General features: G+C 43.7%; 1 protein-coding gene across 2 annotated transcripts in view; it reads right to left on the bottom strand.

Annotated features, from left to right (window-relative positions):
- LOC140458463 (neuroplastin-like) overlaps nt 1-15918 on the bottom strand; it is an 85925-nt gene extending 70007 nt beyond the window's left edge. The window contains exon 1 of one of the 2 annotated variants that reach the window (XM_072553076.1): nt 15737-15918. In XM_072553076.1, the coding sequence (XP_072409177.1) occupies nt 15737-15830 (94 nt within the window). In that variant the 5' untranslated portion in view covers nt 15831-15918. The remainder of the gene's footprint in view (nt 1-15736) is intronic. The other variant, XM_072553077.1, reaches the window with a different exon arrangement.
- Nucleotides 15919-27013: the final 11095 nt, after the last annotated feature.

Below are 27013 nucleotides of genomic sequence, written 5' to 3'. Positions count from 1 at the left end.
GACCATTTTAGAAGTGGAGTAATGTACTGGCCATGCAGTGTACAATGGACCAATATCTGAGATTTCTTGCTGAGGACAAAGCTCTTTGAAGTCCTCTCTGGGGTGGCGGTCTTCCAAAGTATTGGCGAAATAAATGATCTTAAACTTGCGCCTGAGACTCCTGAGATCATAACGATCTACCTCAACAAAATCAATTCAATGAATTAAATATTTCAAATACCGCACCAGTATGTTCCCTAGCACCCAGCCTCTAGAATACTCTCTATTCCTTGCTGCTCCTTTAGACACTCTTTAAAATCTACCGCTTGACCAATAACTATGCTCATGTGAAGCATCCTATGCAATTTATTCCATTAAACCCATTACATAAAGTAAAATCAGAAATGAAAGCAGTATGAATAAATGAAATCATGCTAATACTTTCTCTGCTTGAAACCTCAGTAAAATGCAAGTTAACCCCTTACTAAAAAAGATTTTTTTGAAATAAAAATGACTAAATTGTATTGGGGCAGATAGAAAATGAAACTGCCTCCACTTGCAGGAGACATTTTACAGGAATTTACAGAATTAAGCAAGAAAGACAGATGAATACATGAATAAATTCCTCTCTGCAATGATCCAAGGCCTGGAGCATGGTTTCTGCCATTTACAGCACTGAATGGGAATCTATACTAAATGCAATCAATTAAAATGTTAAATGATTGTTCAATATAAACTTAGATAAATCCAGCACATTGAAAATCTACATTTTCAAACAAAGCAAACGCCAACCCGTGTAGATTATGTTTGCACACCGTATGTTACCTCAGACTTCAAACATGTAAAAAAAATGAAAGACAGAGGTCAAACACTTGCAAGATTTCAAAGCAGTCAAGATAATACAAAGGCAGACCTAAAATGCAAGTATATTTGCTCATTATGTGTCAGAATACTCTTGGCTGTTGGGGCTCAGAGGACAATATAGAATTTCCAATGTTTCTCCCACTCTGCAAACTGACATATCAAATTAAAGTTGAAGCTGCAATTTCTAAAGTAAACTAATTTCTAAACTATTTGCCTTATCCAGTTTAATCACAAAATTGAAGTTGAGGTTTATTCTTTAAGTAAACACTACTTTCTGTACCCCAAGAAGTGATTTAAAAGCCATTCTGAGCCATAAGAGATACATATTCTGTTTCAAAAATGTTATAGTTAAAGATAATACACAAAAAGGTCCTGATTTTTTGAAAACAATATTTTAAGAATGATAAGTTGCTAACTGAGCACAAAAGCAGCCAGAAGGTGGTAGAAGAAATACCTTGTGAATTACGAATCGCCACAAGCTGTGGCGATTTCAACGTCTCCGCCGATAACATCACAAAAAGACCATCTCTTTCTTAACCTCCCCTCGAGTTTCATTACATTGCTATTAAGTTTACCACAAAGTTAAGTCTAGTAATTATCAGTACATCACCGTTGTTAATAACTGGTAAACAACCTCTTGTCCAGTAAATAAGCAATAAGTGTATTTTATCCTTACAGGTTGCAAAATTGTTTTGTTTTGAAAAACTTTTTTTCCCCCAAATTCTTAGTTTTCCCACTCTCACTTTCCGCATGTGATGTGACATTAAATTAAAATTGGCAAATTCACCCTTCTCTTTAACCTTTTTGGTTAAGGTCATATACTGGTTGCCCCAATGTTCGCCTACATTGCCAACAATCTAGTAGCAGGCACTTGCAGAAATTCATGAACAAAAATTTTTGAAACCCGAATTTGCAATGGTCAGTCTAACAGGGAACATACCCATTCACCAATTAAAATCTAATCCTTGATGGCGAACTGTGCGCAGAACCATTCAGTATATAATACTTTAATCAAGTTTGGGTGTAAGAAATACTCGAGTCAAAAAAGTATCAACAATAGGCTTATTCGGCAATGTGGAAGCAATGGAAAGAAACAAAAGTGGCAATAAGTCAGTCAATCGCCAGAATATTACTCCTGTGGTTGGGAGTTCAAAACTTATGTTAGTCTACATTTGAGAACAAAAGCTAGAACTGCACTGCAAGGAGTTTCATTTTAGCTCAAATAGGAACAAGGCAAAACTTCACATCCACACTATTTCACTCTGCAGAAATGTTAATAAGACTATTACAGTATTTCATTACCTAGAAGTACAAACAACTATGCTGGAACTGTTGGTTGCAAAACATCAGTGTCAATGAATGCTTGTTCTTGGTCACTTCTGCAGAACTCGAGGACAACTAGATGAAACACTGCTTCAATACTTAAGGATTAGTGCTGTATTAAAACAAAACTCCATCACTTTTGGAATCTAATAGATTCCCCACTCCACCCACACACCTAAGAAACATTTTCAAATTTGATCAGTTATAGGTTGTTCCATCATTGGGGAAGAGATTGAATTTTGCCATAAAGTATAGTTGGTTACTCCTGAAGCATGCCAACTATAACTTTTATTAAAATCACCCACCAATTCTAGCCAGTGCTGTATTTTGCAAAATTAAAAAGGCAACATTTACTAAAAGCTGTAAATGAAAATAAACTAAATATAACTACAGTATGTGAAAGCCATAGCTATTACTAGGGAATAAGGCAAAATACTGCAATAAATTTAAAATGAATCAAGTTGCACTTTAGATAATACTGTACCTGTTTACTTATCCTCAAAATAGATTCACCACAAAATGCAAAGATTAAAACAAAAATCATTTTTATGAAACTATATAACTGTTACATAACAATGACCACAGTGGTTCGGAAACATTGCACTGATCGATTCTACAATATAACAAAGCACCAGTGAAATATTTCACAATATTGCTGGACAGATAGAATGTTAACATTTAAGTGCAAACATTTCACTGTTTCTTTTCAAAATAACTGCCATAGCATTGCGTGCTGTGTTTACATGGTACCCAATGCAATTTTACACTTCAAAATTACAAACTATGAATTAGTGACTCCACAAATTGGCATGCTCCAAACAGCCAGATTCAAACCCCTTGCTGTTTTTTGCTCTCACTGTATCACCCAGCTCCGACACTACACTATTTTGATTCATCAAAACACACAAAATCTAGTTCTGCTGCTTTGCTACCAGCACAACATACCTTTGGCTCATCAGCGAGACCAAATGGAGTGCAATCAAAACAAAAATACCTCCAATATATTAAATTAGCTTCCATCAGCATAAGTGCAATGAAACTTCAAGTCTGTACTACCAACAGCACAGTCAGCAATTATTTTTAATTATAAGTTACTGTTAAATTAAAGAGTCTTTTTTCTAAAAAAAATTTGGATGCTAAATGCACCATAATTTAGCTGGCACAAACACCGAATTAAACCAGCAGCGATTCTGGTTACAGGGAGAGAAGATGAAAGGACTATACGAAAATGGACATGTTACAGAAAATGTTGAATTGTGAAAATTCACTCATTCATCTTCCAATCTTTTGAAAACCACAGGCTCCAGCTGGCTTATCATTAGATGCAAAATCCACAACCATTTGTGGGATTCAACTGGCCATTTCTCTCACACCGGTCTGCCTAGCAAGAGTCTGGAATGCATAACTTTGAAACTTAATTTGGTTTTCAGTGTCTGTACACATAAATGATTCAAAAGTAAGGCAGCATATCCATCGTAAGCAAGATTTCTGGCTGATATTTTGCACCTGTCTGGCAGAAGACAGTGCTGCATTTAACTGCTCCCCCAGGTGAGGTTTACTGCTGGAGAATTTGAGCTTTGATGGACTGTATGGTTCAATACGTCAGATGCAATGAGAACAGAAAAGGAGCCATTCAGGACTTTTAGTTAAACATGTTCTCAAACCCCCTCCACCCCACTATCTCAAGTGATTGCCTACTTAGCAGCCACAAGCAGTGCTATTGTTACCCTGTCGTCCCTTTAAGGAGAGCAAAAAGCCTGAAGTGATTCAAATTGCCACTCTTAAACATAAACATAATTTTGCAGCTTTGATACAGTTTGTGCCAATTCTGATCAAAACCCCCTCTCTCGCAGGCTGTGCAGCCAACATTTGAAGGCCAAACTAGACTTTTTGAGAGAAGGTACCACATAAACAGAGCAAAAACATTCAGCCTTCATCTCAAAAATGCAAACTTCAAATGAGTCATGATCCCGTTGCTGGAAAGATAAGATATAAAACTAAGAAAGAAAACAAGCATTGTAAATCCTCCCCCAATGAGACAGACGAAAGGCCGGACCATTGGGTGCTGCAGTCCTGAATCATACATGCAAAGCAGTGACCAGGAGGACCAGAATTTTATTCAGGGAGGGAAATAGTTGGGTGCTCCAACTGCACAATGTCCAGCATTAGATGAAATTATTAGCAAGAGTCCATCTATATATGGACATAAGGGAAAGACAGACAAGGTTTGGTTTTAAAGTCTCTCATAACCACCTTGTAAACATTCTTCATTCAACACCATCCATCAATTGTAAGCTGCTGGAGAAATGTATTACATATGAAGGGATGCACACACATAAGCATTATTACAATTATGATAGAAAAGGCCAAAAGCAAAATAATTAGTGAAACAATACTTCTGTTGAAGTACCAGGAATTGTAGCAAATATATTTGTGCATTTTTCAAACCTCTAAATATGAACTAAAAACTGAATATGTGCAACTATTTGACGTGCAGTAAATTAGGTGAATGGTTAATGTTTGCCTGAAATGGCCAAATTACATTGGTATTATTATGGTAATAATACCAAAGAATTAGGGTGAGGGGTTTAGCGCCTTAAAGGAATTGCTGCATTGCTATGCAGGTGGTGAATATCTTTGAACCACAAGACTAGATTTCAAAGTCATCATTCCAGATAGAAATCATCACCAAAATAATTTTTAAAAAATGGCATTACAATGCCGATCAGTGTTCAGATGAACAACTTGGCTTGGAATGAGAGATGGAACGGATTAGTAAATCTGCTTTTAAAAAGTGTTTAAAAACTCTAAAAATTTCCTCGAGTGTTAACTGAATAACTATCCAGCATATTTTATACCAACATCCAATCACAGCTTCAAACATGAGCTATATACTTAGAGAATACCAAGCTTGTTTTTCCCTTTGTAGAAAATCTCATCCATGAAAAAATTAACTGGCTTGGAAAGTGAATAAAATACTTGTTCCTTTGGAAATAATTTGCCTCCGTTGAAGTAGCAAGTATGAACAGCTGTAGCTACCCAGACAACTTGACTGTCAGAATGGAGTATAATGACAGAGCTCTTCTGTGCAATTGGCCGAAATACTCTAAAATCCCAAACTTACAGAGGTATGCACAACTGTGTAGCAGCCCCACAAAGGAACAGAAATTTTTTTTAAAAAAGTGTATTCAAAGGACTGTGCACATTAATTGGTCTGACTATTTCAGCCTTTACAGCTATTGGCTGGGTTTTTAATTCACTCTTGGGACATGGATTTCACTGACTGAGTAAACATTTATTACCAGATCCTAGTTACCCTCAACATGGTGGTGGTGGTGGTGGTGAGCTGCCTTCTTGACGCTCTCCAGTCCAAGTGCTCTAAATTGACACAGGGAGGGAATATCAAGATATGGTGAGGTGACTGGATGTGGTGCTCAATGAGCTGATTTGACCTGGATGATGTCAAGCTTCAACTGCTGTGAACTACACCCATCCAGGCAACTGAGGATTATTCAGCACACTCCTGTCATGTGCTCTGGAGATGATGGGCAGGCTTTAGGAAGTCAGGAGGTGAGTTACTTGCTGCAGGATTGACCTGCTCTTGTAGCCACTGTCTTAATGATGTGGCGAATCCAATTCAGTTTCTGGTCAATGGTCACTCTCAGGATGTTGTTAGTAAGGAATTCAGTGACGATAACACTATTCAATGTCATGGGGCTCTGGTTAGATTCCCTCTTACTGGAGGTGGTCATTTCCAATGAAAAAACAATCTAACCATTTTAGCTCATTGAATATTTCTTCTGTTTTTTAAAATCTAATTTAGTTTGTGCTGTTTCCAGTACATTGGTTAAAAAAACCCACCAAATTCTACAAAAGAAACAATGGACATCACATTTCATAGAGAATCCCTAGTGTGGAAACAGGTCATTTGGCCCAACAAATCCACACTATCCCTGCAAAGAGTATCCTACCCAGACACTTTCCACTCCCCTATTACTCTACATTTACATTGACTAATGCATTTAGGCTACAGATCCCTGAACACTATGGGTAATTTAGCATGGCCAATTTACCTAAACTGCACATCTTTGGATTGTGGGAGGAAAGTGGAGAACCTGGAGAAAACCCATGCAGACATAGGGAGAATGTGCAAACCCCACACAGACAGACAGTTGCCAGAGGCTGGAATTGAACCTGGATCCCTGGTGCTGTGAGGCTGTAGTGCTAACCTAGCTGTCCTGTAAAATATCATTTACAATGACATTTTTAATTAACCAAAAATGGCAATAAATATTCTAAAGTTTGCAACATTATAGAGAACATTAAAAGTCTCATGGGTTAAAACATTGAGATTATTTCCTTAATCCTGTTGAAACTGACAAAATAAACTTATTTTTGTGAACCTTCCCTAACACAAACAATTCAGTCATGTAACAAAATGAAAAGTCGACAGTTTTCATGATATCCTCAAAATAGGTTTACATGGGAAATTAAGAATTAATTTTGCTAAGTTTAAAAGATTTGGCTTTTCAACTCAGATGATTTCCTTTCCATTCTAACAAATACGATGGGAAAAATATCATACTGAATTAGTATTTTCACATTTTTAAATTCATCTCTGCAATCTCTAGATCCAACCATAATTTTGCTGAAATGGTTATCATCAGACAACATTAACATGCTCTCATCTTTCTTTGTCATAAGCAAAGGAACAGGAGAAACAAAGTATGTGACCTTCTGCTTTTCAAAATCATGGTTTACCTTCTACCTAAAGTTCAGTTTCCCAACCTCTGACCGTATCCCGAAGTGCCTAAAAACCAATCTCAGCCTTGAATATACTCAAGGACTGAACATCCATCGTCCTCTTAAAATTGAAAATTCCTATAATTCTCAATTTCCCTTGAAGAACTCACCCCTCATCTCAATTCTAAATGATCAACCCTTAGCTTGTGCAAAGCTCATTGATTCAAATCAGAAAAGAGAGATCACACCCTGAGAGCGAGACAAGGCCCAAGTGAGTGTATAGTTTGGAGAATTTCAAAACAATGTGGGAATTCTGAGGGGAGGTGCTTGTTTTCTTTCCAGCTCATAGCTTTGTAAGTTTTTTTTTAAGAAAGAGCAGGACAAATTGAAGCCCAGGATCTGGAGCCCAGCACAAGAGCGACATCACAGGTAAAACATAAATTCACTGGCTGTTGAAGCTACTAATTTGACTATTACAGAGGCTACTTTCAGACTGAACATAAATAGGAAAAATATTTATAGTTTAGAAATGAAAAGACCAGTATGAAAAATCAAATCAAGAACTAGGTAATTAAAAGAGAGATGCCAGGTCAGGCGATGCATTGTAGCCTCACAATGTGGGAGTTAGTGGACCCCATTTTGATTCAGAGAGACCAAACCTGTCACAAGTGTTGGTTACTTGAGAAACCTTGGCGCAGAGTGGATGGAGTATAATCGTTGAATTGTACAACACATCAGGATGGGAGAGTTACCTGGATGCTGTATTTCACAAGGCAGTCATACCCCTTAGATTAACTACCTTGAAATCGGTCAGGGACTGGAGGGTGTGACTAGCAGCAAGGCAGGTAGATGATCCAGGAGTAAATGCTGAAGGGAATCTCAGCTTTTGAGCTTGTCTAACAGCTTTGAGATTCCTGCTCCCTGGTGAGAGTGGCACTGAAGGGAGGACAAGTTAACTGACCATAGCACCGTGGCATAGATAGCCATTAAGGGGGGGGTGAAAAAAAAAGAGAAATGTAGTTGTAATTAGGGATAGTTTAAATCGGTGAAATGGGCAGGACAGAGTCCTGAAGGCTGTATTACTTGTTTAGCTTCAGGATATGTCAATGGAGCTGCAGAGGCTCTTGAGAGTGGAAGGGATAAGAACTAGTTGTTGCAGTCCATGGAGGTACCAACATAGGTCGAAAGAGATACTGCTGAGCAGCTAGGGATTAAACTAAAAAGCAGAACCAAAAAGGATAATAATCCTGGATTACTACCAGAGTCATGAGCAAATTGGCGCACAGAGTCCGTAAGATGAAAGAGGTATACATGTGGCACAAAGATCGGAGTGGGACAAATAGGTTTGAGTTCAATGGACATTGCCAACAGGACAGTGGAAGGAGGGAGTTGGTCCTGGCGAATTGCATAACTCGGGTTGGAAGCAGTTTTCAGTTGCATGGAAAACTATGGAAACAGTTCCAGGATGGAGGGAGGGCTCAGAGGTTATTAAAGTTTCCAGAACAAATAATAGAACATAAAGTATAGAAAGGGTCAGAATTCTAATTTCAGACACAGCAGATAAAGGGACAAAGTTGAGGATGTTGTAATTAAAAGCATGTAGCATATGAAATGGGGGTTGGGGGTGTGTATGTGCGCGCATCTGTGTGCGCATGTGGGGGACGGGTCCACATGATGCAACCAAGGATGACAAGACAGGTCAAGGACAGCATAAAACCATACAATGTCGAGATGATGAGTGAGAAGCCAGAGGATTGGGACACCTTTAAAAACTAGCAGAGGATAACTAATAAAAGAATGGCAGGGTGGAGGGAGGAAAACAAAGAAGTAAGCCAGCTAGCAGTATGAAAGAAGAGTTTTTTTCTAAGCCAGCTAAAGTGTTAGAGCGAGGCAAGAGTTGAAGAGTGGACATTAGAATGCTAGAAAACGTGGCTGACGAAGTAGTAAAGGGAAAGAGAAATGGTAGAGGAATTGAACAGATACTTTGCATCAGTTTTCAATGGAAGACATCAGCAAGGTACCAAGACTTCAACAGGGTTGGGGTCAGAGGTGAGTGTAGTGGCAAACACTAAGTAGATGGTGCTGGGGAAGCCAAAAAGTCTGATGGTGGGTAATTTACCTGGATCAAATGGACTATACCCCAGTGTTCTGAAGGAGATAGCAGAGGAGTTTGGTGGAATTACTACAGTAAGGGAAGATGCCAGAGGACTGGAAAATGACTAATGTAACCCCCACTATTTAAGAAGGGAGACATGCAGAAAGCCAAAGGCTGGTTAGCCTAATCCTCAAATCATTGTTAAGGTTTAGAGTGAATTAATAAGGATAAGACTGCAGAAGTGCATGGAAAATAAGGCAAAGTCAGCACAACTTCTTCAAAAAGGAGATCACGCCTGACAAAACTAGTAAATTCTTCGGGGCTGTAACAAGCAAGTTGGACAAAGGAGAGCTACTGGACATTATCTATTTGGATTTCCAGATAACGTATTTAGTACCTTATCAAACGTTAAGAGCCCATGGTGTTAGGGGCAAGGTACTAGTATGGATAGAAGATTGGTTGACTGGCAAAAGGCAGATATTAGGGATAAAGGAGTCTTTTTCAGAATGGCAGCCAGTGACTAGTGGCATTCTACAAGGGTTCATGTTTGGACTACAACTGTTCACGATATGCATTAGTATCCGGACGAAGAAACTGTGGGAATTGTCGCTGTGTTTTGAGATGACACAAAGATAGGTGGAGGGCAGGCAATGTTGAAGTAGTGAGGAAGCTGCAGGATTGGGAGAGGCTAGGAGAAAGGCAAAAGAAGTGACAGATGTGGGACAAGTGAGGTCGTGCACTTTGGCAAGAAGAATAGAGTTGTAGACTATTTTCTAAATGGGTACGGTTTTGGAAATCTGAAGCACAGAGTTTGGAGTCCAGGATTCTCTTAAGGTTGTCATGCAGGTTCAGTTGGCAGTTAGGAAAGCAAATACAACATTAGTATTCATTTCAAGAGGGCTTGAGTACAAGGGCAGAGATATACTCTGAAGCTATGAGGGACTCTGCTCAAACTTGATTTGAAATATTGTGAGCAGTTTTGGATCTCTATCAAAGGAATGATGTGATGGCATTGAAGAGAGTCCAGAGGATATTTACTAGAATGATCCCAAGGATGAACATGAGAGCAGAGGACTTTCGGTCTGTTTTGGGAGTTCAGAAGGACGAGGGGGGAGATCTGATAGTATTCTGTAATTTTCAAAGAGACCTTGATGGAGTTGACATGGAGACGATGTTTCAACTCGCAGGAGAAAGCTAGAACCTGAGGACACAGTGGGAAGGATTGACCATTTAAAATGAGGAGGAATTTCTACCGCCAGAAGGTGGTTAATCTGTGAAACTCATTGCTGCAGAGTGGAGGCCAAGTCATTGAGTATTTAAGACAGATTGATAGGCTCTTGATTGGTAAGGGGATCAAGGATTATGGGAAAAGACAGGAAGATGGCATTGAGAAAAGCATCAGCCATGACAGAATGGCAGATCAGCGCCAATGGGCCAAACGACCTAATAATGCTTCTGCATCTTATGGTCTTAGCCTGCAAATATACCAGTCTAGAGAAACAGCCTCATGTACCCAATCGGGCCTCATGGAATCTCATTAATTTCAATTAGATTAATTTTCATTGTTCTATGTTAAGACTGGAAACCCCCAAATTGTGCTATGCTAATCTCTATGCCATATGCACAACAGGAGTTTAAAGGATCAGCTCACCACCACCTTGAGCAACAAATCTTTGCTGTGCAAGAATCTAGGCATTCCAAGAATTTACTTTTTAAAAAATTATATTAAAACATTACTACAAGGTGTTTCTTAATTTTAAAATAAAAATTTACTGCATAACTCCTTTAAATACAAAAAAAGTTTGCTATCAATTTATAACTAGGCATAATGATTCATGTGAACTGTCAAATTTTGTTTTTATTCCAGGAGATGAAATGATTTTCAATGTTCCACGATACCTTTCTTTTCACCCAGAAAGACTGTATATAAATAGCTTTGGTGACATCTCTAAGACATACAGGCTTAACATCCCCTGATCAAAACATCCTTGCTAGTTTTCAGGATCACTTTGACCTTGCAATGCCTCCACTGTCTTCCTGAAGAAGATGCTGAATTACATGAATTAACATCCCCTTCAAGCCCAAGAGACAATACTGACAAGATAGAGGAAGGTAGTGGAAACGAATGAATCCGTCGTGCTTCTTAAAAAAAAGCACTCAGTGTCAGCCTATAGAATTTCCTCAATTTACATACTACATTTGAGATGATTAAACTGGGAATCTGCACCATGATTTAAAGGATAATGTATTTGCAGGACAAATATCTAGTAAATCCTTTACAGTTAGTTTCTTATAATTTCTACTAGTACCATTCAATTACTTCCAGTGTATTTGCTACATTTCCTTAAGTTGCATAAAAAGCAGTAAATTGTTGACTTGATATAACTTTATTGGTATCTCAAGCATTTTAAAAAGAAATTTCCTTCATTCCATGTCCCCAAATTTTGTTCAATTGCGGCAATGAACAAATGTCAAAAGGGAAATTATGAGAGCCTTTGTTCCCTTTAGTAATGTAGTGCATTCACCACTTACAACTCAGGCACTGCATTCTGCAAGACAAGCTCAAAATGGAAAACAAACAGCAAAATAAAAAAAAAGTTAAAAAGAAACACCATGTTATTACAAACTGTCCCCTTCAGAAACACCTGGTACTGAAGCATAATTTAAAAATAAAACAGCTGGGTCATTAAAGATGGGGGTGGAAAGGAAGGATTTTAGAGCAAATACAGCACTGAGTTGGCATTTATTTGAGCTGGTAAACATAAATAATATTAAACATGTATTAACAGTTAACAGATAGTCACTGCAAAAATAAAGAGCAATTTGTAATAATTTAGAATGATTTGCAACGTAATTAACTTGAGCATTCCCAGTTAGAAAACTTAAGCAAAGCAGTTCAAAATGCAGTTGAATTGAATGTACTTAAACAGTGACCAACGGTATACCTTAATCCTTTGCTTCTATGACCACCCCTCATTTTCCCCCATGGAAACTGGCTTTGACTGTTAAAGTTGTTAGACTCTATTCTTCCTCTCCTCACTTCCTTCCTCCAAGGAAGGGAGAACAGATATTGCTCTTACCAACTCCATCCCCAGAAAAAAAACAAGTCAGGCCCAGCCCTTACAGCAGGGAGGAAGAGGGTCAGAGATTCTGCTCTTACACCCTTGGGAGCAGGGACACTGGAACTGTCCTCGCCCGAAGAACGCCATCTTTACTCCCATCCTGTGCTAGAGGGCATCTGCTCTTTCTTTACACCCACAGGAGAGGGGTACAAATCCCCCTCAAACATCCTGGGGAGAGGTAACACTAGCACAGTTCTATGAAGGGCAGCCACCCCATGTGTCAGGGCACTGGCCAACATATACCCTCGGAAAAAAAGGCAGACATGGGCCCCTACAATCTCCCCCACACCCTCAAATTCTGAGGATGGGGCACTGGATCTGCACTTATCCCTTGAAGAGATGGGGCACAGAATCTGTTATTACTTGCTGGGGGCAGCACAGTGACTCAGCAGTTAGCACTGTTGCCTCAGAATCAGGGACCCAGATTCAATTCTAACCCAATGCAACTGTCTTATGTAGAGTCTACACATTCTCCCTGTGTCTGGGTGGGTTTCCTCCAGGTGCCCCAACTTCCTCCCCAAGTCCAAAGATGTGCAGGTTAGGTGGTTTGGCCATGCTAAATTGCCCACAGTGTCCAGGGACATGTAGATGAGCCATGGGAAATGTGGGGATGGGGGATGCAGGTCTGGGTGGGATGCTAGGGTCAATGTGAACTCGATAGCCTGCTTCCACACAGTAGGGATTCTATAATTACTGTCCAGGGAAGGTCCTGCTCACATACCATGGGGATAGGGAACACTGGCCCTGCTCCTACCAGGGCAGAGGGGGCACAGGAGCCCCTTTTATTCCCCAGGAGGGGAGAGGAGAGGAGACAGGGTACAGTGCCCCCTCTTACCCCCAGGAGGGGAGGGGAGGGGAGACAGTGTACAGTGCACCCTCTTACCCCCAGGAGGGGAGGAGAGGGGAGACAGGGTACAGTGCCCCCTCTTACCCCCAGGAGGGGAGGAGAGGGGAGACAGGGTACAGTGCCCCCTCTTACCCCCAGGAGGGGAGGAGAGGGGAGAGAGGGTACAGTGCCCCCTCTTACCCCCAGGAGGGGAGGGGAGGGGAGGGGAGACAGGGTACAGTGCCCCCTCTTACCCCCAGGAGGGGAGGGGAGGGGAGACAGGGTACAGTGCCCCCTCTTACCCCCAGGAGGGGAGGGGAGGGGAGACAGGGTACAGTGCCCCCTCTTACCCCCAGGAGGGGAGGAGAGGGGAGACAGGGTACAGTGCCCCCTCTTACCCCCAGGAGGGGAGGAGAGGGGAGACAGGGTACAGTGCCCCCTCTTACCCCCAGGAGGGGAGGAGAGGGGAGACAGGGTACAGTGCCCCCTCTTACCCCCAGGAGGGGAGGAGAGGGGAGACAGGGTACAGTGCTCCCTCTTTCCCCCAGGAGGGGAGACAGGGTACAGTGCCCCCTCTTACCCCCAGGAGGGGAGGGGAGACAGGGTACAGTGCTCCCTCTTTCCCCCAGGAGGGGAGGGGAGACAGGGTACAGTGCCCCCTCTTACCCCCAGGAGGGGAGGGGAGGGGAGAGAGGGTACAGTGCCCCCTCTTACCCCCAGGAGGGGAGGGGAGGGGAGACAGGGTACAGTGCCCCCTCTTACCCCCAGGAGGGGAGGAGAGGGGAGACAGGGTACAGGGCCCCCTCTTACCCCCAGGAGGGGAGGGGAGGGGAGACAGGGTACAGGGCCCCCTCTTACCCCCAGGAGGGGAGGGGAGGGGAGACAGGGTACAGGGCCCCCTCTTACCCCCAGGAGGGGAGGGGAGAGGGTACAGTGCCCCCTCTTACCCCCAGGAGGAGAGGGGAGACAGGGTACAGTGCCCCCTCTTACCCCCAGGAGGGGAGGGGAGGGGAGGGGAGACAGGGTACAGTGCCCCCTCTTACCCCCAGGAGGGGAGGGGAGAGGAGACAGGGTACAGTGCCCCCTCTTACCCCCAGGAGGGGAGGGGAGAGGAGACAGGGTACAGTGCCCCCTCTTACCCCCAGGAGGGGAGAGGAGAGGAGACAGGGTACAGTGCACCCTCTTACCCCCAGGAGGGGAGGGGAGAGGAGACAGGGTACAGTGCACCCTCTTACCCCCAGGAGGGGAGGGGAGGGGAGACAGGGTACAGTGCCCCCTCTTACCCCCAGGAGGGGAGGGGAGGGGAGACAGGGTACAGTGCCCCCTCTTACCCCCAGGAGGGGAGGGGAGAGGAGACAGGGTACAGTGCCCCCTCTTACCCCCAGGAGGGGAGGGGAGGGGAGACAGGGTACAGTGCCCCCTCTTACCCCCAGGAGGGGAGAGGAGAGAGAGGGTACAGTGCCCCCTCTTACCCCCAGGAGGGGAGGGGAGGGGAGGGGAGACAGGGTACAGTGCCCCCTCTTACCCCCAGGAGGGGAGAGGAGACAGGGTACAGGGCCCCCTCTTACCCCCAGGAGGGGAGGGGAGGGGAGGGGAGACAGGGTACAGTGCCCCCTCTTACCCCCAGGAGGGGAGAGGAGACAGGGTACAGGGCCCCCTCTTACCCCCAGGAGGGGAGGGGAGGGGAGGGGAGACAGGGTACAGTGCACCCTCTTACCCCCAGGAGGGGAGGGGAGGGGAGACAGGGTACAGTGCTCCCTCTTACCCCCAGGAGGGGAGGGGAGGGGAGAGGAGACAGGGTACAGTGCCCCCTCTTACCCCCAGGAGGGGAGGGGAGGGGAGGGGAGACAGGGTACAGGGCCCCCTCTTACCCCCAGGAGGGGAGAGGAGACAGGGTACAGGGCCCCCTCTTACCCCCAGGAGGGGAGGGGAGGGGAGGGGAGACAGGGTACAGGGCCCCCTCTTACCCCCAGGAGGGGAGAGGAGACAGGGTACAGGGCCCCCTCTTACCCCCAGGAGGGGAGGGGAGGGGAGGGGAGACAGGGTACAGTGCCCCCTCTCACCCCCAGGAGGGGAGGGGAGGGGAGACAGGGTACAGTGCACCCTCTCACCCCCAGGAGGGGAGGGGAGAGGAGACAGGGTACAGTGCCCCCTCTTACCCCCAGGAGGGGAGGGGAGAGGAGACAGGGTACAGTGCCCCCTCTTACCCCCAGGAGGGGAGGGGAGGGGAGACAGGGTACAGTGCACCCTCTTACCCCCAGGAGGGGAGGGGAGGGGAGACAGGGTACAGTGCCCCCTCTCACCCCCAGGAGGGGAGGGGAGGGGAGACAGGGTACAGTGCACCCTCTTACCCCCAGGAGGGGAGGGGAGGGGAGACAGGGTACAGGACCCCCTCTTACCCCCAGGAGGGGAGGGGAGGGGAGGGGAGACAGGGTACAGTGCACCCTCTTACCCCCAGGAGGGGAGGGGAGGGGAGACAGGGTACAGTGCCCCCTCTCACCCCCAGGAGGGGAGGGGAGGGGAGACAGGGTACAGTGCCCCCTCTTACCCCCAGGAGGGGAGGGGAGGGGAGACAGGGTACAGTGCCCCCTCTTACCCCCAGGAGGGGAGGAGAGGGGAGACAGGGTACAGTGCCCCCTCTCACCCCCAGGAGGGGAGGGGAGGGGAGGGGAGACAGGGTACAGTGCACCCTCTTACCCCCAGGAGGGGAGGAGAGGGGAGAGGAGAGAGAGGGTACAGTGGCCTCCTTCCCCCCATCATTCCACCCCGGGCCCGGACACTCACCGTTCTGTCCGCGGGCGGGTGTCAAGCTGAGGCTAAGCCAGAGCAGGGCGGACACAGCGGCTCCGAGCCAGACTGGGCCCCGGGCCGTTGCCATGGTAATGCTGCTCGCCGTTCACTCCGCGGGCACCCTTCTCCCTACTCGGTCCGCACCGACTGCGTTTCCCCCTCCCCCACCCGCTGACTCTAGGTGAACCTGCTCTCGCGAGAGTCAGCGCGAGAGTGCGCGCGCAGCCAGCGAGCCACCGACTGCGACGTTTGAATGAGGAGCGGGTCTTAGACCCGGCCATTGGAGGCGCTGCGGAGCAGGTTTCCACACCCAGCCGCAAGAAGGTGCAGCGGAGCAGGTACCATTCACGGCCACAGGAGGCGCTGTAAAGCACATCCCAAACCCACCCACAAGAGGCGCAGTGGAGCTGCTTCCACACATGGCCATAGGAGGCGCAGTGGAGCTGCTTCCACACATGGCCATAGGAGGCTCAGTGGAGCAGGTCACAGGACCTAGCCTCAGGAGATACACTGGAGCACATCCCAGACTCAGCCACATGAGGCGCACTGTCGCCAGACCCAGAGACAAGAGACACTGTGGAGCAGGTTCCAGACCCTGCCACAGGAGGCACAGTGAGCAGAGCTATACCCAAGAGCTTTTGCCTGGAACATCGATTTTCCTGCTCATCGGATGCTGCCTGACCTGCTGTGCTTTTCCAGCACATTCTAATCTTGACTCTGATCTCCAGCATCTGCAGTCCTCACTTTCGCCTTATACCCGAAACGTTGACTTCTCCACCTCTTGATGCTGCCTGGCTTGCTGTGTTCTTCCAGCCTCCGGTTTTTCTGCTTTGGATTCCAGCATCTGTAGTTTGTTTTTGTCTCTAACTAGGTTCCAGATCCAGCCACAGGTCCCAGACCCAGCCACAGGTGGCGCTGCAGGCAGTTTTCAGACCCAGCCTCAGGAGGCACTGTGGACAACATCACATATCTAGCCACTTGAGGTGCTGTGGAGCAGTTTACAGACCTGCCATGGAACCAAGTAGAGCCGGTTCCACATGTGGGCAAAGGAGGTACAGTGGTGAGCATCACAGACACGGTCACAAGGAGGCGCCATGAAGAAGGATCCAGACATAGCCATAGCAGGCGCTGTAGTGTAAGTCCCAAATCCGCACTCAGCAGGCGTTGTTCCTCGACCCAGCCACTGCCACAGGAGACTTAGTGGAACAGGTTCCAGGCCTGGCCACTGGAGACACTATAGAGCAGGTTCTAGACCCTGTCACAGGAAGCACTGTAGAGCAGGTTCTAGATCCTGTCACAGGAGGCACTGTCAAGCAGTTCTGGATCCAGCCACAGGGGGCACTTTGGTAGAGCTGAAGATTTTGCCACATGGGGTGTTACTCACCATCCTGACTTGGAAACATATCGCTGTTACTTCACTGATACTGGGTCACAATCCTGGAATCCTGTAATGACATTGTGGGTGACCTACATCAATGGACTGCAGCAGTTGAAGAAAGCAGCTTATCTTCACCTTTTCAAGGGCAGTTCAGGATGGACAATAAACCCTTGTCCAGTCAACATCACCCACATCTTGTGAAATAATTTTTTAAAAATTGGTTTCCCCTTGGGGCGCCATTATTGTCCACATGATAGTGACTGCTTTTGATCTGAATATGATGTGTCGAATCACACTAACTGGAACACTTTCCTTGGGCAGCAATCTCCTGCCTTCACAGCTGATGGGATAGACAGTCTTTCTTTGCTTGTCCTGCTGTTTTGAGAACACACATTGTCACCTGAGGTGGTGTTACCAGGAACATAAAGCACCTGACAGCATTACAAGCAGCCCCTTTGTGGCAAATGGCTTAAAGTCAATTTGTACACAAGTTGGATCACAATGCAGGACAGGGTAAAATAGTGGTTTAAAAGTATAGGAAGTGTTCCTATGTGGTAGACCTTTTTAAAGACCTCCAGTATGGGATTGCGTTTTGAAATGCAAGAGTTCGTAACTCAGACATTCATAGATCGAGTTCCCCACAGTCAAGACTGTCAGAAAAGATAAACTTTGTACTACATTATGGTGATGAACTGCAATGAGATGGCCACCATTCCATGCCTGCTGCACGAGCCTCTGGTGCTGTTCCACATTCTACTACAGGATGTTCTATGGTACTGTTCCTTCCATCTGAGTTTTCCTCAATACCACTCATCAATACAGTTTTCACTGGACACTTGTTAAAAATATTTGAAACCATACCTGCCGTAGGAAATTAAGTCAAAACAGAAAATTCAGGCAAGACAATGAGTGGTGACAGACTGAAGCATTAACTTTGTTAGAGCAAACTATTGCTCTGCAAATAAAGCATGTTGGAAATCACAGCGGGTCAAAAAGCATCTGTGGAGAGTGGGCAAGCTAATGCTTCGAATCTCGCTGACTTATGTTTCAGGAATGAGATGAAGGGCTCCTGCCCAAAACATTGATTTTCCTGCTCCTTGGATGCTGCCTGACCTGCTGTGCTTTTCCAGCACCACTCTGATCTTGACTCTAATCTCCAGCATCTGCAGTCCTCACTTTCATCTAGCTACTTATGTCAGGTTGAATGTAGTCTTCAGGACTCAACATTAGCTTGCTCTCTCTCTCTACAGATGCTGCCTGACCTGCTGTGATTTCCAGCATTTTCTTTTTCAGCACATGAACTTTGTTTCTTCTTTTACTGTACTGCTCTGAACTAATGAGTGTTTCTAGCACTTCTTTTTATTTCAGATTCCCAGTATCAGAACTATTTTGCTTCTGGTAAGAAATTAAACTTCAGTGATTAAAAGATTAATCTACATATATATTGTGAAAATTTCATCTTATACACCTACTGTCATATTCCTAATTATAAATTCCCAGGTCTGTGTTCCAATAGAAACTGCCCTTGTAGCATGGTGGTTAATATACTCTTAGTGCCATGCATATCACTCCACTACTGATAGATGGATACAATTGTAGCAGCACCTGTTGAAAGGTGCAGTTATCCTTAAAATATAGAATTGAGAATTTGTAGTCAATGCATCAAAAATAAACTCAGGATAAATGACTTCAAAATTGAGATTGAATGCTGTCGCTCAGTGATTCTGCTGGTCTGTATTCTTGTGTTATTTTATGCTTAAATGAGTCCTGAAAACATGTATGGTGACATTACGAAAATTGGCTTATCTACGTATATACACTTTTCTGATGAACATATAACTTTACCCAACAGAGCAGCAGAAGAATCTTTGAAAGAAATTTCTTAATGGTGGTGGGGGGTGGTTTCTCACAGAGAGAGCTATTAAATTCTAACAGGACTAGACAAGGTAGATGCAGGGAGGATGTTCCCGAAGGTGGGTGCGTCTGAGGATTCGGGGGTGGACCATTTACGATGGAGATGAGGAGACATTTCTACACCCAAAGAGTGGTAAGCCTGTGTAATTCAGTTCCACAGCAAGCAGTTGATGCCAAAGCATTTAATGTATTCAAGAGGTGGCTAATTATAACACTAGGGGTGAATGGTATCAAAGATTATGGGGAGAAAGCAGGATTAGGCTATAGAGGTTGATGATCAGCCATGATGATGATGAATGGTGGAACAGCCTCGAAGGGGTGAATGGCCTCCTCCTACTCCTATCTTCCATGTTTCTATGTATAGACAGGGAATAATGATATTCCTGAGAAGCTAGTAGATGGAATGCAACTATCCTGCAATTTTATAAGTAATTTCCAAGTATTCCACATTGTAGCATGTAATTTATAATGTGACACATTCTATATGATAATATATAATCTCTATTTTATGATGAACACGTAAGCTAAATTTAACATGTATTCTGAAATGCAGTAACATATTTCTCCATCATGATAGACATCTTGTTGTTTAAAACCAAACTTTAAGTGATTCCTTTGTCTTCTATGAATCCTTTCAAGGAGTTTGATGTGATATCAGCATTGATGTCCACAGAACTGACAATTCATATCGTCATTGTTGGTACTTTAGGAATGAAGTGAAACAATTTTAACTATAATACACTAATAATGTTATCTCTAAGTTTCTAAGCTTGATAGGACATTAAACCAATTTTACGGGGAACTACCTAAGAATGAAAGTGAAAGTTTGTAAAACTGAAGAGCCTTCACAAGGCTGCATGATAATGCAAAGGCATTAAGGGAGCAGACTGTAATGATGATGTATGGGAGGAGGTGGTATTTAACGACAATTTTAAATGCTCAGATGGTAGTTGAGAGTCAACCACATTGCTGTGAGTCTGGAGGCACATATAGGCCAAATCAGGTAAGTTCAGATTTCCTTCCCTGAGGGACATTCGTGAGCAGAGATTGGTTTGACCAATAATCACAGAAGTTTCATGGTCATCATTAGACTCTTCACTGAAGTGTGCTATACGCACAGTATTTTCAGGCTATTTAGAAGTTGAAAAGGATATTTGCAGAGGTTTGTTGTCCTATTTGTGATGAGGATCTGCAATACAGGGACTGAAATAGTCAATGACAAGTGAACTGTAAAATCATTGTGATGAAATGTGGTAATTAAGCTTATAAGTTTTCATGCCAACTAATATCGGAGAGAGGCCATCGTAGACTTTCACCAAGTTTGCCTGCTAGTTAATGTTTGTAACATTAGGTCTGTAATTGTGGTACCTCAAAATGACTGTTTTATTTCCATGGTAGGGAGCTATAACAGCTGTTACTACTTGCTTTCCTCTGGGTAAGTTGGATTTTGTCAGATTCTTCTTGAAACGTGGCTGAACCAAGTTTCATTTCCTATCTCCATACGGACTGGAAACTGCAATGTTTCCCCCGAAGAGGTGGTCTGCACTCCAGAGATTTGTAAGGCTATTTTTCTAGGGAATCCCTGTATTGATTTGTCTTGATTTGGAGATGCCAGTGTTGGACTGGGATGTACAAAGTTAAAAATCACACAACACCAGATTATAGTCCAACAGGTTTAATTGGAAGCACACTAGCTTTCGGAGCGATGCTCCTTCATCAGGTGATTCATCAGGTAATCACCTGATGAAGGAGCATCGCTCCGAAAGCTAGTGTGCTTCCAATTAAACCTGTTGGATTATAACCGGGTGTTGTGTGATTTTTAACTTTGGTTAGTCCTGACTACCTCAACATTTTCTACCCTGAGAGAGTTCCTCACGGAGGCTTGTTTGGGAATTCTATAGTCATCCATGCAGAAGGTATAGACAGCCCATCAAAGCTGAATTTTCTAAAGGGTGGTTTCCAGCTTCTGAGATATAATGAAGGACCTGGTTATTTTGTCCTACTATCAAATTCTCATGATAGATCTTTGGTGTGTTTTGTGGAAGCATTCCATAGTATGAATTCTTTGACGTAACATGTATTCTCTAATGTGACATGTATATCGTAATGTTACATGTCTTCTATAATTAAAATGGATTTTAGAATATGGCAAATTCTACATGTGACATTTAGATTCGATTCCCTACAGTGTGGGAACAGGCCCTTCGGCCCAACAAATCCACACCGACCCTCCGAAGAGCATCGCACCCAGACCTGTTCCCCCACATTTACCCCTGACTAATGCACCTAACACTTTGGCAATTTAGCATGGCCAATTCACCTAACCTGCACATCTTTGGACTGTGGGAGGAAACTCACGCAGACACAGGGAGAATGTGCAAACTCCACACAGACAGTTGCCCAAGATGGGAATTGAACCTGGGTCTCTGGCACTGTGAGGCAGCAGTGCTAACCACCGAGATACCATGCCACCCCATTATTCCATGGCCGTTTGTAATCCATGATATATCATGTAATAAGCAATGCAACATATGCAGTCAGTTCTTCTATACATGATGGTTCCGTTCTTGTGCAACCTCACGTTGTACAAAAATTGCACTTTAGAAACAGTGTCTTCAATTCGTCAATCGCCTTACAGCAAATTCGCATAGACACAACACTTATTACAACAGAATGACCTGTATGCTGTAATGCAATCTGTAAGATATCATATAATGTGTAATACAAATGTAATCTGTAATGCAATAAAAATGCTGTAATGTCGTTTTAATCTGTAATGTAATGGGTAATCTATAATGCAACACCTATTTTATAATTTAGTGAATATTCTTTTATTTGCTTCTTCTATACTTTATCTTTACATTTAAGAATCATATTTTTGTATTTATTTTGAGTAGGAGCCCCAAACTCTTTGCAAAGCTAACCACTCATACAAGTAATCAATGGTATACAGTTGATGAATTTGTTCCTGTGGCTTGTGATTCTCTCTGTCTTGACATTCACCACTGTGCATTAAGGTTTCCTAAGAAAATGATCAATTTTGCAGGAAGCTGCTAAATGTACAGTAAACGTGTTAATGAAGTGGAATCTCTGAGTTTTGGCAGCTTGCAAATGATTTCCCTCAGCTTAATGTGCTGAGGCCTGCCAAGAGAGTGATGCCATGAGTAAATAATGCTGCTCTGGCAGAAGTCTGACCACAGACACCCTGCTCCGCCTAGTACTTAGCCCTCAGTCTGTTTATGATAGTCATTATCACATCTGCGAAATGAGTAAAAACATTCTAATGCAGCCTGACAGGGATTTTTGTTTAAATTCTGTTCAAAACTGTCTATAATGAGCTATTTTTATTTTATAAGCTGTTGATGCATGAGGAACATAAGCAATAACAGAGTACTACATTGCTGCCTTGCAACCCATGGGAGTCACATGTTTTCATTTACAGGTCTTTGCCATAATTTGTAAATCATCCAACATCAACTTACATTTGGAAAAGGGTCAATAGGGTGGAACCATAATAGTCGAGAGTGTGGTGCTGGAAAAGCACAGCAGGTCAGGTAGCATCCGATGAGCAGGAGGGTTGATGTTTCAGTCATTATCCCTTCATCAAAAAAGGGTGAATTGATGAAGGGATATCAGCCTTCATGGAGTCAATTCAAACAAAACTTGGGATTATCCCATATCTGTCATCATAACTGATGTTAGTGATCACTTTTATGATTTGTCAACAGATTTGTAACCTGCCTAGATATGAATGCTGGAAACATATGAACATACAAATTAATAGCAGGAATTGGCCATTCAGCCCCTTCAAACCTGCTCCACCATTCAACAAAATCATTGTTGATCTGATTCTAACCTCAGATCCAGATTCTTTCCTAGCTCTGATAATATTTAGCCTTAAATCTTTAATCCCTTGCTTAACAAAAATCATTTTCCCTGTGTGGGGGAGTCCAGAACTAGGGTTTAGGGTGAGAGGGGAAAGATATAAAAGGGACCTAAGGGGAAACCTTTTCATGCAAATGTAGTGCGTGTATGGAATGAGCTGCCAGAAGAGGCTGGTACGATTACAACATTTAACAGGCATCTGGATGGGTACATGAATAGGAAGGGTTTAGAGGGACATGGGCCAAGTGCTGGCAAATGGAATGAGATTAATTTAGGATATCTGGTCAGCATGAATGGGGTTGGACCATGAGAAGGGTCTGTTTCCATGCTGTACAGCTCTATGACTCTGTGACTCTGCCTTAATACTATTCAAGGACTCTGCTTCCACCACCTTATCTGGAAGAGCGCTTCTAAGACTCAGACCCTCTGAAAACAAGAAGAAATTTATCTGATCTCAGTCTTAAATGGGCAATCCCTGATGTTTAAACACTGTCACGTAGTTCTTGCTTCTAAAAGTGGAAGAATCATATCTACATTTACTCTGTCCTCAACCTTCATGATTTTATATGTTATAAGCTAGTCACCCTTTTTTTTAAAACTCCATCAAATACAAGCCTGACATTTCCTCATAAGACAACCTGTCCATTCCAGGTATTAATCTGGTATTTTATTATTCCTTAAATGAGATGATCTTTCCTCTGCACAATACTTCAGGTGAAGTCTCACTCATATTCTGTAGAAATAAAACACAACATCCCTACTTTTGACCTCAATATTCGTTGAAAAACAAATAGGGTTCACCCTGAACTGATTTAGAGATTTAATGACTCCGTGCCCTTGGTGCCTGGATGTTTATATTTATTTTATTCAGTTATCTCTTCTCCTCCATGGAACATTTCCTTACTTAGTCATTCGTGAAATGCAGGACTAACTTTTCAGAAACTATTAACTTTCGGCACCCGTTTATTTTTCCACACATATATGCTTATTTTGTCATCATTTCATTGTTTTCATGAAAAATGGTTGTGCATTATATAACAGTTTTACATTATTCTTTCATGGGACGTGGGCATCAATGATATGCCAGCATTAATTACCCATCCAAAGTTGTCCTTATGAAAGTTGTGGTAAGCTGCCTTCTTGAATTGCTGCAGTCCATGTATTGTAGGTAGCCCTACTATATGGTCAGGAAGGAAGTTCCAGGTCTGAGACCCAGTGATACTGAAGGAATGGCAATGTATTTCCAAGTCAAAAAGCGTGACACTGGAAAAGCACAGTAGGTCAGGCAGCATCTGAGGAGCAGGAGAGTAGATGTTTCAGGCATAAGCCCTTCATCAAGAATGTGAGGGTCAGGGAAGGAACCTGAGAGATAAATAGGGTGAGGCTGGGGAGAAGGTACCTGGTAGATGCAAGTGGGGGTGATGATGATAGGTCGGAACTGAGGGTGAATTTCTGCAGTACCTTGTAAGCTGTGTTTGCATGGCAGGCACAATAAGGTGATATCTTACTTGGTATCAAGATAACTTTGAAAGCACAAACCAACCCTGCAACCTCTACCAGCCAAAACGGTAAGAGCAGAAGGCAAGTAGGAACACCACTACCTCCAAGCTCCCCTCTACGTCACACTGCATCATGAACCTATATACCTCCCCCCCAGCCCCACCCCCTCCTATTTATCTCTCCACGTCCTTGGCTCACAAGCCTCTTTCCTGACAAAAGGCTTTTGCCCGAAACGTTGAGCCTCCTGCTCCTCAGATGCTGCCTGACTTGCTGGGTTTTCCCAGCACCACACTCTCGAATCTGATCTCCAGCATTTGCAGTCCTCACTTTCTCCTTATATCCTTCATTGTCAACTGGGTTCAAATCCTGGAATTCCTTCACTGACCATACTGTGGCAGCACCTTCACAACATTGAGTGCAGAGATTCAAGTTGACAGCTCATCACAATATTCCAATGGACAATCAAGAGGGTCCAACTAATTTTTAATGGTCCCAACATTCCAATAACAGCAGGTGTTTGTTAGCTGAGTCGTCTGTAAACTGGTTTTGTAATTTGGCATGATACTAACATATATACTTCTATGTTGATTGAGGTCACCGTAAAGACCTTGTTTTCTCAACCATATCTCTCTCTGAGGCATGATGGCTCTTAGATGACTCATTCCCAAGTCATGCACATTTTCAGTGTGTCTGCGTCGGTTTCCTCTGGGTGCTCTGGTTTCCTCCCACAGTCCAAAGATGTGCAGGTCAGGTGAATTGGCCACGCTAAATTGCCCATTGTGTTAGGTGCATTAGTCAGAGGGAAATGGGTCTGGGTGGGTTACAGAGACAGAGTTGGAGAGAGATAAATGAAGAAAGAGTAAGGAAGGCAGAAGAAAAGACAGTGAAGGAAAACTTTGAGGTAGAGAGAGAGAGAGAGACAAAAAGAGACACAACTAAAGGAATGAACTGGCTCAAAGGTAGAAGACAGGGATGATGGTGAAGTGTTGCTTTTCAGACTAGAGGCCTGTGACCAGTGGTGTGCCAGAAAGATCAGTGCTGGGTCCGCACTTTTTGTCATTTATATAAATGATTTGAATGTGAAGTTAAGAGATATGGTTAGTAAGTTTGCAGATGGCATCAACATTGGAGTGTAGAGGACAGTGAAGAAGGTTACTTCAGGTATAATTGGGCCTTGATCAGATGGGCCAATGGGCTGAGGAGTGGCAGATAGAGTTTAACTTAAATAAATGTGAGGTGCTGCATTTTGGAAAGGCAAATCAGGGCAGGACTTATACACTTAATGGTATTGTCCTGTGGAGTAATGCTGAACAAAAAGACCTTGGAGTGCAAGTTTATAGTTCCGTGAAAGTGGAGTCACAGGTAGATAAGATAGTGAAGACGGAATTTGGTTTAGAGTCATAGAGGCCTGTCACAAAGCTGGTTCATTTTTTCTAAAAGCTTTTCTCAAGATAATTGTGTCCTTGGTTTTTTTCAGAGGGGTAATACACTGCTCAGTTCCAATTAAACAGGTTTGGTACAGAGATTAAAGGGTATTGAGAGATCGTTTTGTTTATAGGTAAACAGATGAGACTTCAGGCCAAAGTGGTCATGTTTTAGAAGTGACCTGTATAATGAAGGGGGAGTGGTCAGCTCTAGCTGACTGAGCAGTTTATTTCAGTTCAGAACTAGTTGAGCGTTCAACAGTGAGCTGTGTGGAAGCTCTCTCTCTCTCCTTCTGCTCTTCTAACTTTAACCTGTTCCATTTTTTCATACTGTTTTTCAAGAGGATTTGTTTATTGGGACTGTTGTGAATATTTGGAACAGCATAATTAAGTCTAGTTTGGATAGACAGAGTTCTGGAGGGGTTCTTGTAATAAGTTTTTGTCTGTTTTAAAACCTGGTAGTCAACCTAGCTACCTCACTCTGTGTAATTTTCACTGTACACTTACCAAAACAAATTGCAAAGTTATGGTCTGGGCTGCCTGCTTAAAAGTGTTCTGAGTGACCTGGCCTAGTCTATTACAGATTGGAGGCTCTTTGCGTGATTTTAAACAGTGAGTGGTGGGTGTTAGTGTCTTTAGTTTGGGGTGTTGGTTTGGTTGGGCGGACAAAGCTTGGGATAGCAATGGCTCTTTCAGTCGCCAAAAGTTTTCTGGAAGTGGATGCAGTGACTTAAAAAGGAAAGTCAGCTTAAAAGGCTGGAGATAAAGGCTGAGGGTAGGCTCAGTGAGGAAGTAGTGCAAGCTCATGTGGAAGAGCAGAGAGGCAAAATGGCAAGGTTAGCACCTGAAGTGGCTGATGATTATGAGCTGGTCCATAACACTCAGTTTGGCTTCCAGAATCAATTTCAGTCCATGAAGGATAGAAATTGGGACGTAGAGAAATCCTCATGTAGAAAGGGAAAGGTAGATCTCTGTGAAGATCATAAGGATATCTTACCACAAGTCCCTTTGAGGGGGACAAAGAAGTTAAAAATCTCTAGTGTTTTCATTGTAACAAAGTGGGCCACATGAAATCACAGTATTGGGGGGTTAAGAGAAATCCAGATGTAGGAAAACCAGACAAGCCTGGAATTTCTGTTGGACTAGGAACAAAAAGCACAAGGGAAGTTA

The sequence above is a fragment of the Chiloscyllium punctatum genome, chromosome 33 (assembly GCF_047496795.1).
Source record: "Chiloscyllium punctatum isolate Juve2018m chromosome 33, sChiPun1.3, whole genome shotgun sequence".
In the NCBI taxonomy this organism is placed as follows: Eukaryota; Metazoa; Chordata; class Chondrichthyes; order Orectolobiformes; family Hemiscylliidae; genus Chiloscyllium; species Chiloscyllium punctatum.
Note: the sequence above shows the minus strand (reverse complement) of the source record. Positions and strands in the feature narration are given on the sequence as shown.